The sequence below is a fragment of the Capra hircus genome, chromosome 17 (assembly GCF_001704415.2).
Source record: "Capra hircus breed San Clemente chromosome 17, ASM170441v1, whole genome shotgun sequence".
NCBI lineage: Eukaryota > Metazoa > Chordata > Mammalia > Artiodactyla > Bovidae > Capra > Capra hircus.
In genome coordinates, this window is record NC_030824.1 from 15,860,701 (window position 1) to 15,872,831 (window position 12,131).

The 12,131-nt window shown below is 48.6% G+C and overlaps 1 protein-coding gene across 3 annotated transcripts in view; it reads right to left on the minus strand.

Annotated features, from left to right (window-relative positions):
* The window catches only part of LOC102182159 (acyl-CoA dehydrogenase family member 10), a 38,195-nt gene continuing 26,064 nt past the window's right edge, over positions 1 to 12,131 (minus strand). For all 3 annotated transcript variants that reach the window (XM_018061236.1, XM_018061235.1, XM_018061237.1), the window contains 9 exons: positions 10,315 to 10,715; positions 6,766 to 6,906; positions 6,142 to 6,279; positions 5,926 to 6,016; positions 4,838 to 4,996; positions 3,993 to 4,165; positions 2,241 to 2,384; positions 1,183 to 1,260; positions 1 to 587 (listed from right to left, as the gene is read on the minus strand). In XM_018061236.1, coding sequence (XP_017916725.1) covers positions 456 to 587; positions 1,183 to 1,260; positions 2,241 to 2,384; positions 3,993 to 4,165; positions 4,838 to 4,996; positions 5,926 to 6,016; positions 6,142 to 6,279; positions 6,766 to 6,906; positions 10,315 to 10,715 — 1,457 coding nt within the window. In that variant the 3' untranslated portion in view covers positions 1 to 455. The remainder of the gene's footprint in view (positions 588 to 1,182; positions 1,261 to 2,240; positions 2,385 to 3,992; positions 4,166 to 4,837; positions 4,997 to 5,925; positions 6,017 to 6,141; positions 6,280 to 6,765; positions 6,907 to 10,314; positions 10,716 to 12,131) is intronic.

Here is a 12,131-nt window from a genome sequence, read left to right on the forward strand (position 1 = left end):
TGGCTTCACAATTTGGGTTTATTTCCATTCTCCCAGAGCACTCCTGCCCTGGCTCTGTAGGCTGCCACCATCAGCTGGGGGCGGTGGGGGACACAGAACAGGAGGCCACCGTATCATCCTCAGATTGGGAGCAACCACAGGCACAGCACCCTGGCAGGACTCCTAATATTCATGCAGAGTCCCACAGCCAGAGAGAAGGGGCCTGGCTGTTCATCTGGCACCTGGACTAAAGATCACCTCTCCAGGCACTTCATTACTCCCCTTCCCCCTTGCCTGAAACAGACAACTCCAGGCTTCTTACACAGGAGTGTGTTCTGTAGGGACCCATCAAGGCTAGGTTCACAACAAGGATCCCAGGACAGTGCTGCCGGGAGGGGTGCAAGGAGCACACATACCAGGCCTTTGAAAGCACATCATTTAAAGATTTGAGCGGGGACGATCTGACTCCTGCAGGTCTAACTGCGGTGCTTCAGCTCCATCTTGGCCACTGACCTCTGGTGCACCTGATCAGCAAGGTGCAGTACTCGGGCCCCCACGAAGAACTGAGCCAGTGGGTGGTCGCTGCTCAGCCCTGCTGCTCCAAAGACCTGGCAGACACAGGGCAGGAGGGGAGGAAGCCCTGGGTGAGCCCTCATCCCTGAGAACCCCAGGAACAAGTGCCTGCTCCTAAGATGTGAGGACAGCTCAGAGCAGCCACATTGCAAGGATGTCCCCTGACACCTGTGTGACAACAGTGTTCTGGAAGATTCCAAGTGGGGCCTCACTAGCCATCCCAGGGACACCATACTCCTCAGATCTGCTCCACTAGGTGACTTCTGCTGTTGGGAAGATCCTCTCTAGGGGCCATGGATTGAGATTTGAGAAGGAGGCATCTTTACATGGTTAGGAGGCTGGGCCTGGCATAAGAAGGACCTATGTACTCCTTCATCTAAGCTCAGCTCCTTGCAAGCTGAGTGACCTTGGACAAATCACTTTCCTGTGCTTCTGTTTCCATGTATTCAAAATGGAAGCAGGAATAGGACACCTCATAGGGTTGTTCTGAGGAGGAAAAGGACAGTCATGTATGGGGGGTGTGCAGCAAAGGGCGGCTATTAGTTTACAGGAGGTTGGGCAGCTGAAGGAGAGGAATTTTGAATCTTGTAAATGATGCAGAAGAACCAGCGATCCATCATCTGTGCTCACCTGAATAGCACGATCAATCACTCGGGAAGCCATGGATGGGGCTACCATTTTAATCATGGCAATATCCAGAGCTGCAGCCTGCAAGGAAGAGGAGCTGTGGTGAGGAGGGCAGACCCCAGGGCGGAACATGTGGAAGACTGATCAGTTTCACAGGGAGGAGTAGAAACAGTAGCTCAGAACAGAGACCTCAGGTCCCTCCCGCTGGACCACAAGCCTTGTCTGGTGCATGGACCCTGCCCAGCACCAACGGGGGGGTGGAGGGGCAGTGGGGGTGACGAGGCAGGTGACTTGGGATGCTGTGTGGTGTGGGCAGCTGTCTGCTCAAGGACAAGGGGCATCTTCCCAGGCAGCATCACCAGCACACAGGCAATGCAGATTGGGGACTGGCCTGAGCTTCCTTCAGGGTCATGATCAGCTCTGTATTCAAAGGGAAAGGTGGAATGAGGCCAACCAAGATTCAGGGGGATTTAGGTTCAAGAATCTTCTCTGAGTCTGGGATTTGGATCAAAGCCCCTGAGAGCCCTCATACCGCCAATAGAGAGCCAAGAAACCAGAATTTCATCCTGGATCACCCCCTGCTACCGAGGGCTCTCAGCTAAGGGGTGGAGACCTGTGGAGAAATAGAGAAAGCAGGGGTTGGCCTGGCATCATGCCTGGCACTAGAGGCACTCAGAGCTGTCTACGTGATAATGTCACATTGAAAATGAAGCTTCTCCTCTAACTCCCTGGCTTACTCTCAGTTTGCCTGATGCCTGTAAGATCAGGTGGGGCTGTAGCTCAGGCTGGGGCCATGTGGCCCTGCTGTCTTGAACCCATAAGGTCACTGGGTCAGTAAAACAGAAAGGTCAGTCCTCTTTATTGCACCTTTTCTGTTTTTCAGAAGCTGCCCAGGCAGTTCCAAGGAGAATTGAAGCAAAGTTATTTATGTCAAGGAGCCAAGCACTTTGTGGTTTGCTGAGTGGGGAGGGAAGAGTCAGCATCTATTAATAGATTTCCGGGCTGGCATCCCTCACCGTGTCCTCTGGACCTGTCCTCTGTGAGGTCCGTCGGCCTCCTACCTTATTTCCCGCCACATCCATAATGTGGGCAGCTTTCAGCACCAGCAGCCGGGCCTGCTCAATCTCCACGCGGGATAGGGCAATGTCTGCCAGGACTGTGCCCTGCTCTATCAGGGGCTTCCCGAAGGCCACACGGGACTTCGCCTGTGGACACAGGAGACAGGACGGGAGGCATGGACGGTGCCCTGCAGAGGAGAGGGTGGAAGCACAGGAGAGGGCAGCGGGGGAAGCTAGACACATGGTAGCTGCACAAATTATCTGCACAACTCCTTTACTCCAGCCCTTCTGCCCCATCTGGGCAGGCCTGGCCTCCAGGCAGGACAGAGCTTGGTCTGAGTTGCCTGTGGCCCAGGGCTACTCTGGTAACCAGGCAGTGACTGTGGGCACCTCACACAGGCCAGGAGGGTGCCCTCTGCTGACAGCAGGGTCTGCTTCACGTCCTGAGGAACTCTTAGGGGCAAAGTCGGTGCCAGAGCCCTCTTGTGGGCAACTGTTACTGCAACAGAGATTGAGTAGTGTGTTCAAAAGCTACAAGCAATCAGAAAAGGTGATAAGGGGGTCCTTCTTCCACCTTATTTTTAAAAATTAAAAACAATTACCACACACATGAATAGCTCATGGCAGAAAAGAGTATACATTTTCAGACAAAATATAAACACTCAGCACCCCATTATCTAGTAAATTATACTTGCTATTTGGTGCATACCCTTCTAGACTTTTTGTATATGCATATACATACATCTGCTTTTCTTTTTTTTAAGTCATTCTCTGTATTACTTTATAGCCTTTTTTTTTTCCACTTAGCATATAGTGAACGTATCTCTAGTTAACAAATAGATATCTACAGCATCATTTTGGAATTTCACTGCACGCCCATAGCAGGGTTATCTAACCAGACCCCAATAGCTAGCCTTATAGGTGTTTCCTAACATAATCATGGCTGTGGTGAACCTCCTAGTATCAAATTTTTTGTAGATTCCTGATTACTCCCTTTCGACCAAGTCCAATGAGTAGCATGGCTATGTCAACACTATAGCATCTTCTAAGATTTCTGACACATTAGGTCAGATTGATCCACAGGATGAGAATGGAGACTATATCTGAGTCCTTAGAGAGGAGTATTTTCTTTTAAACTGGCTGGTTTCAACTAAAAAGGGTTTGAATCACAACTTTGCTCAGTAATGCGATACCCTGAACTGTTGCTATTCTTCATTAAGACTGTCTTGTGAGATATCTGTTCGGTCTGAAGTTTCACTCTGAAATCACTTCAGAGTGAAACTGATTGCACTGATTTGAACCGCTCTTCACAGCAGTAACACTCTTGTATGGGCTTGCAACCTTCGAGGGGTCACAGAAGAATAAAGTTTTGGACGTGCTAGGGGAGGAGGACGGTGCAGGGCTGGCTGCTGGCACCCCAGGCTCTCCCTGTTGCCTGAGGTTAAAGGTGAGCTGGTGGCAGGAATAGTCATCACTGGACCCTGACCCTGTGGACCTGGAGCCTTGCCCTCTGCTGCCACAGAGCCCACAGAGCCCAGATGCCTTCTGGCCCCTCGGCAGAGGGAGGCTATTCTGCTCTGGATTTCAAACTTCAGCAAAGTAAAAAAGGCAGAGCAAACACAAGGACACAGCTTCTCGTAAAGAACATCGCCTTGCTTCACCTGCCAAGTCTGCTCTCAGGAAACAGGATTTGAAGTCTGAGAGGAAGACAGATGGGTCTTTCTGGTCGAGACAGGCGCAAAGGGAAGTACTTACTCGGGCCTTCATGAGCGCCAGCGCCCTCTCTGAGCAGCCAATCAGCCGCATGCAGTGATGGATCCTGCCAGAACCTAGTCGGCCTAGGAGGATCTCAAAGCCCCGGCCAGGGCCCAGGATGATGTTCTCTTTGGGCACGCGCACCTGCTCGAACAGGACTTCACCGTGGCCACCTGAAAAAACCCGTAGAGTACCCCTGAGCAATTTGCTTTCCTGTTTTCTCTGGATGCATTTATCTCATCAATATCCCTGCCCTTTTGTAGACTTCTAACTGGAACATGATTGAAGGAGGATGGAAGGCAGGAACAAGGCTATTGCAGATGGAAGGTAAATTGGTAATTTAAAATGTCAAGTGAATAGTTTGGCATTCCTTTTATAAAACGTGATTCTAACTTAAACTGGAACTCCTAGTAGTCTATGACTCTCACAGTGTAGTGACCCTAGGGAAACTCTGAAGTCAAAATGTGGACACCATCAGCAGAAAGAAAGCCCCTGTGAGAGGACCTCCAGGCCAGGAGATAGGCTGTCCACGCTGTGGTCTACGAGAAAAGGTCTGGAGGGCATTTCCTGCCTCCTGTTCCATCCTCTGTGGCTTCCTTACCTCCTAGAGTCCTGCTTGTCTTCTATGATTAGAAGAGAAAAAAAAACAAACAGATGAATGCCTCTCTGAAGCTTGCCTGCATGGTTGATATTCATGGATGGAACTGAAATGCAGGAGCACGTGGCCTTCCAAATGTCCTCAGACTCTTACAGGTGTTACTTCTGCACTGGAGCAACAGCTGTCCAAAGCCTTTTCCCTAGATCCAGACCCACACAGAGAAGTGAGCTGCTCCCAAGGGACAAACCTGGTGCATCCTCCAGCCCATACACCTTCAGAGGCCGGATGATTTTTATCCCTGGGGTATCCATGGGAACCAAGAACATGGACTGCTGCTGGTGGCGTGGGGCATGTGGGTCTGTTTTTCCCATAAACACGCAGAGCTGGCAGCGAGGATCCAGGATGCCTGCCAGGAAAGGAGAGAGACAGACCCACATCATCTGACACCAGGGCCATCAGCTCTCCTTAAACACTCAGTCCTGGCCCAGAGAAGCTGAAATCAGCGAGCAGATGGGACCCTTTAAGATGTCACGTGATCAGATGAGGACATGCAGCCCTTTGACCAGCAATAAGAGCAATTGGTTTCTGTCCCAGTGAGGAAGGAATCCAACATCCTAAGAACAGTTAATCTGTAAAGCACATTGGGTTGAAAATATAATTTGGAGACAAGAGTCTGAAAACTGCTACTTTATCAGTGGCAGCCTGTTCTGCTTTGTTCCCACAGAAGGTGGAAACATGCTGGCTTTGGGCACAGGCTTCAGAGTCAGGCCAGCCTTGAACTCTGGGTGGTTCCCTACTTGCCAATAGGGGGGCTAGTACCTTGGGCAGTGACTCAAGTCACTTCTCCATCCTGGTTTCCTTCTCTGTGAAGTGGGGATAATACCACAGACCTTCTGGGGAAGGGTGGAGACTCAGTGAGGGGAGGTCCCCCACGGCATGCACCACGGGCCGTGGAGAGTTAAAGCCTAGTGAACGATAGGATTATCACCAGCCCTTCTGCTATAGCACAGCTGACCTCACAAGAGGGGGCACCATTGAGGAAGTGACCTCCGGCCTGTCTAAAGCGAGATGCCCACAGCAGAATGAAGAGAGTGGGGAGTGGAGGAGAGATTCCTGGAACTGTCACATGTGGGGTCACCTGGAGTCCATATAGAACCTTTGGTTCTCTCAGGGTTTGCTGCCTCTTCTGGGAACAGAGACAGAATCTCTTTTGTGTTAACTGGAAATGAAGCTAGTCCCTCCCACAGTTTCTCAGACAACAGCAGGGCAGAAAAGATGGGCTATCAGGGAAGACCCACATAAATGTGATTGAAAAATGAATTTCAGGCCAAATACCTGTGATCCACCACTTGTGACCATTGATGACGTAGAAGCCATCTTCCTCTCGGATGGAAGACTCAATGTTGGTGGCATCTGAGGAGGCGACCTGAGTGAGAGCACATTCTGATTAGAGCTGGCAAGGGTCCCGAGGTCCCTGATGGCAGAGCCCAATGGGGCTGGGTAAGGGTCTGGCCTGATGAGGAGCGCCTGTGGGTGACTCAAAGTAGGTACCTGGGGCTCAGTCATAGCGAAACAGGAGCGAGCCTTTCCCTCCAGCAATGGAACCAACCAGCGGGCCTTCTGCTCCTCGGTGCCGTATCGAACCAGAAGCTCCATGTTCCCTGTGTCTGGAGCAGAACAGTTAAAGATCTGAAAAGGAGAAAAAGCACAAAAGTGACTGCCTTATCGTATTCAAAACTTCAAATTCCCCAGAAGCATGGGCCGGGGCTCCTTCCAAGATACATGCCCTCTGACACCCTTATGAAAGTCCTTCCTCTCCCCAAAGATGCAGAGACCAAGGACATTGTGAGTACAGCAGCTCAGAGTACCTAAGCTCAACCACAGAGCTTGTTGGGAGAGAAGGAGGAGAGGAGAGCTGAGGGACTGAGGCTCCACGGAAGCCAGCCAGGCTGTATTCACTTGAGAAGATTTCTCGAGAAGATGCCCACCCCCTGCTCCTTTCCTGCTCTTGCTCCAGCCACCTGCCTGCAGTATCTTCATTCATAAGAAGTCTGAGTTTGCGTCAGAGCTTCTGAGTCCGGTGCCGCTGCAGGGAACCCTGTCAGCCCAGGAGGATGGCTGAACTCTCTGGAGGACAAGCATTTTCTCCCATGCTGAGGAAGATGGTAAAGGTACCTCGGGAGCATACAGAGACGTGCCCATGACCTCACACAAATGTGCGTACTCCACGTTGGTCAGCCCTGTTCCATATTTCTTCTCGGGATCAGTCTCCAGGGGTAGGAAAAGGTTCCAGAGTCCTTCGGCCTTGGCTTTCTCCTGTCACAGCAAAAAAAAAATCAGGGATCCACATAGGGTGATTGTCATACTATCTTGGCCCATGGAAAATAATGAGTAAGTCCACACTACCAGGCTGGATACAACCCCACAGATCTGTGGGAGGAGAGTAGGAAGAGTCTGGGGACAGCCCATTCCTAAAAGGGACGGTGGCAATCAGTTCACTTCCTTGTGTCTGTATCCCAGATGCCCCACCTGCCCCACCCCCTCACTGTTAGCATCATTAATGTCATCATGATGCAGCATAAAACTCGCTCCATAACACAGAGAATGAAGGGTCCTTCAGTGAGCCTGCAGGGAACCGGCCAGGACATCTGGCAGCAGCCTCAGCTGCTCTGATGAGGTGCCCAAGGAGATCCCCAGATCCAGCTTTCTTCATGAGGTACAACTTTGTTCCTGGGGAAGTAACCCTGGGTTTCTGAACGTAGCTCCTGATAGGGAAACCAGGAAGTCTAGCCTGGGGGTCAGGAACCCAGGCCCTGAATCAGACTGCCTGGTTCAGGCCCTGCCCCACCACACCTGTTGGGAGACCTTGGGCAAGATGGCGAGCTCCCTGTGGCAGTTTCCTCATCTGTTGTATTAGGGCGGTCACCACTCACCCTACCAGTCACAGCTACTGAGCAAGCAAGAGTAGGAATGGAGGTGACTGACTCACTGGAAAAAGCATCCAAGTGGGAAAATTAGCAGGAGCTCAGATTAGAGGAGGCTCAGAAATGGACAGGAACCAAGGCAGCATAAAGAATGGCAGCAGGACAGACGTTCTGCAGTCCAGCTATACAGTGAGTGCGTGCCAGCTATTTTCCCCCTCGAAAACATTTCACTCTTCTGGTCCCAGGTAGTGACAGAATATAGTGTGCCAGAAGCTGGGGCTGCACTAAATATTAGTGATGATGGAAATTCTTCCCACTGGGAGAGCACCACCTGGCTGATTTTCCTATCACATTGGGACTGCCCTCCAGGACACATACTACTAGAATCAGCACATATACTTGTTTCATGGCTGTGTTATGCTAATTAGCTGAGACTGCAGTGACCAAGGAGAAGAAGGACAGATTAATTGGAACAAATGAAGCAGGAAAGGAAGGGAGAATAGGAAGGGAAGCAAGGGAGTTCTGAGAAGAGGAAGAATAAGGAAATGAATCATCTTGTGGGAGGGAAAAACATATAGATCTGAGCCCAGAAGATCTGGATTGAGTCCAGGTGCTATTATTTCTAGCTGTGTCCCTGGCAAACTTGATTCCTTATCTTTAAATTGAGGTTCATGATGCTTACCTCATAGGATTTGTGAGATGCAGTGTAAATGCCAAACATTCTTATTTATTGGTAGTAACAACACTGAATAAAACCCATGAGCCATAACTTCACCACTCCCCTAAAATCTTAGTTATCATGATTCCCATTCAGGTATGACCGCATGCAGAATGTTCTCTAAAGCAGATTTTTCATATGCATTCATTTTCGAGTCTAAAAGTGTTCACAGCATGAGTGTCTGCTTTTCCAACACTTCCTTGCATGAGATGGGTACATCTAATGGGTGAGGATTAAGTGTGCAGGTCAGCAGGTGAGGGATAGGACATTTCACAATGTCCTATGGGAGCACAGAATGGCAGCTTTCTGAAGTACATTTGGCAGTATTTGTCAAAACGTAAAATGGTCTCATTCAGGAATTCCCTGGCAGTCCAGTGGTTAGGACTCACTCATACTGCAGGGGCCCAGGTTTGATCCCTATTCAGGGAACTAAGATCCCAAAAGTCACGTGGTGCAGTTCAACAAAACCAAACAAACAAACAAACCCAAAGCAAACAACAACTAAAAATGTTCTCATCTTTGGACCAGAATTTTTACTTCAAAGAATTCATGCTGGGACTTCCCTGGTACCAGTGGTTAAGAATCTGCCTTCCAATGCAGGGGACACAGGTTCAGTCCCTAGTGGGGGAACTAAGATCCCATGCGCTGTGGGGCAACAAAGCTGGCAGGCTGCAACTAGAGACACCTGAGCACTCTAAGGCCCATGTACTCTAGAGACCATGGGCCACAACTGCTGAGACTATGCGCTGCAACAAGAGGAAAAAAACGTCTGTGTGCACAACTAGAGACAGTCCGCGCACCATGAAGAAGACCCAGAGCAACAAATTTTTTTTTTAAACTGACACTGTAGAAACAGTAAGTGAACACAGAAGTATGTAACAGCATTCAATATCCTTTGCTTGCACAGGATCCAAACCCCTTCTTATTCTGGGGTGCTCTCTCACCGTAGACATTTCAGTGACATGAAGATGTGAGCGTGGGACCTACACGTGACTGGCTGAAAATTCCCACCTCAATCTTGGAGTCCTGAGAAAGCATCTGGACACTGCCTAGTAACAGTCATGGCCAGGCTCCCCATAGCCAGCCTTCCCTTGGCTTCTACTGTCTCCTTCAGCTGGCTCTTCAGCCTCCCTGTCCATGTTAGCAACCAGCTGCTCACTCTGCTGCTTCAGTGACCTGGAGTGACCCAGACTGAAATCCCCACAGTGTCACTCAGGCAGGGGCAGGATAGATAAATTACGGTGCACCCCCAAGGTGGTCCCCCAATGTGGACATGGGATACAACATTAAATAACATAAAACAACTGGAAGATTCAAATGCATAAAACATTTTCATTACAACAGGAATGATAATAATATGTATTATTATGTACCAGAAGAAAGGAGCTGGGAGCCTATAAATCAAATTGTTGACAGTCATTATCTCAGAGGCCCGAGAATTTTAGAGAATTCTTTCCAGGTCATGAACTCTTTCTACTCTTGCCATGTTTGAGCTCTCGTTACCTTGCAATAGGTTTATAACTATGAACAAAATTCAATGCTGTTTCTTTTTAATGTAGGTGATGGTTGCATTATAGGCAGAATATGTGCTCCTAAAGACCTCAGATAACTTAAGAACTAACACAAGCCAAGACCAATCCTGAAAAAGAACAGCAGGTATTTCCATTATACGCTAAACTGATGTCACTGTGTGTCAGGAGCATAAACATAGTTTACAATTGATGTGGCCCTTCAGGTTTGATGTTACAGATTCTTTTAAGAGAGAGTCATTTAACTGATGCAATTTATATCACTTGGTCTCAAATTTACATGATTCAGACATGTATAAAATGAGTCCACCTGCCTCAGAGTTAGAAGCCACAGACTCGGCACTCCTCTGCCTGGGGTGAGTATCAGGCCTGGACATGGTCACATTGAAAGAGCAATGAAGTGAAACTGAGTGATCTAGGGCTGGCTCTTTCTAGTGGTGGTGGCAAGCAGAGACCATTGAACTCAGTCTTCCATCTCTCATTGCCTAAGAAGGAACAGATATGGCCAGTGGATGAGCTGAGGTTGGGCTGTGCTAACGAAAGGCTGCTTTACCTTGAGATCTTCGACCAGTGGGGAGGGGGTCCACCTCTCGGCCGAGGCCTGGTGACGCTGTAGCTCCGGCTCAGCAGGGTACACATGTCGCTCCATAAACTCCTTCAGTTGCTGATACAGCTCCCTGACTCGGGGGGAAAGGCCTTCTGGAGAGAAGATCAGAGCTCCCTTTGAGGCAAGAGCTGGAGAAGAGTCTGTGGAGGTGACATAACTTCTGATGCTTGGGGTCCTCAGCAGGGACTGTGGCCTGGACCATGAGTGGTGGGACCCCATTAACGGTTTGGTGGCCAGCATCTCCTTGAAAATCTGGAACCTCTTTTTGACTGGAAAATCCCATGCCAGGTTACACATAAATTCAGTCAGCTTTCCAGTTTGTTTCACAGTCACCGAGCTTGCTTGCCCTAAGCAGAGGCAAAGAAAACCAGTGAGAACCACCCCCCAAACAACCCTTAATAGTACTAATGTATAACAGTATTGTTGTTCCATCAGTAGCTACTACCACTGCTGAGCACTTTACATGTATCAGACTTGGTGTTAAGTGCCTAACATGTGTTATTATAGCTCACTGAATTCCTGGAGCCACACATGAGTGTTTTAATCCCCACTTTACAGACAAGGATCCGGGTCTTAGGGAGGAGATGGGTCCAAGCTTACATTCCATGGGCTGGGAGCCAGAAGTTTGACTCAGTTGGCCTGCTTCCTGCTGTTTCTCTCTTCTTTTCCTAAATAAACTAAATTAATCAGGAATTCCCCAAAGTACTTCTGCTGTCATATTGGGCTTTTGGGAGCCCTGCCATGATGTTGATAACAGTGTCACAGGGGATTGGATTAATGGCTAGTTTCTGGGCACCATTTTGTCTAGATCAACACATTTATCATCATCACATAACTCACTCTAGACATGATCTGTTTTCTTTTTTTTTATCTTTAAAAAATATATTTATTTATTTGGCTGTCCTAGGTCTTAGTTGTGGCACAGAGGATTTTCCATCTTCGGTGTGGCAGGGTGGATCTTTTATCGTGGAATGTGGGATTTGTAGTTGTGGCATGTGAACTCTCAGTTGCCACACATGGGATCTAGTTTCCTAACCAGTGATGGAACAAGGACCGCCTTCACTGGGAGAGTGGAGTCTTGGACAGTGGACCACCAGGGAATTCCCATGCTCTGTTTTCTTTATTTAACATATGCATCAAGCCTTGTTAAAAAATGATTTTTGAAAAAAATTTAAGGTATAGTGGACATACATCCTCTTTGTAAAGTATACAATTCTGAGTTTAGTCAGGCAGCCACCACTGCCCTCAAGAAATGGTATATTTACTTCTATCATCCCCAAAGTTACATGGGCCCTTTGTAATCAAATCTTTCTCCTTTCCTCTGGGGGACAACACAGATCTATTCCTGTAGTTTATCTTTTCTGGAATGCCACATAAATACATACTCTCTACTCTAGAGTTGCCTGGTTCATAGTCAAGCTGTTCAGTTGATTTAACCTCTCTAAGCTGCCACTGATTCATCAGCACTGTTAGTGTACTGACACCTGTATTCCCTGTGAGGCCATATGAAGTCCATATTATAACATGCCAAACACAGTACTGACACAGAAGGCTTCTCAGTGAATTGTGGCTGTTACTACTGTGACTGCCATTGTTGTCAAATGACAATTACTATCACTATCAATAAACAACATATCAGGCCCATGGCTCTAAGCCAAGCCCTCACCCCTCCTCTGAGAGCAAAATGTTCCCCAGAAGCTTGAAGACAAGGATAGAGGGACTGGTCTCCTTCTCTGCAGTGAACTGCACACTCAGAGTACTCA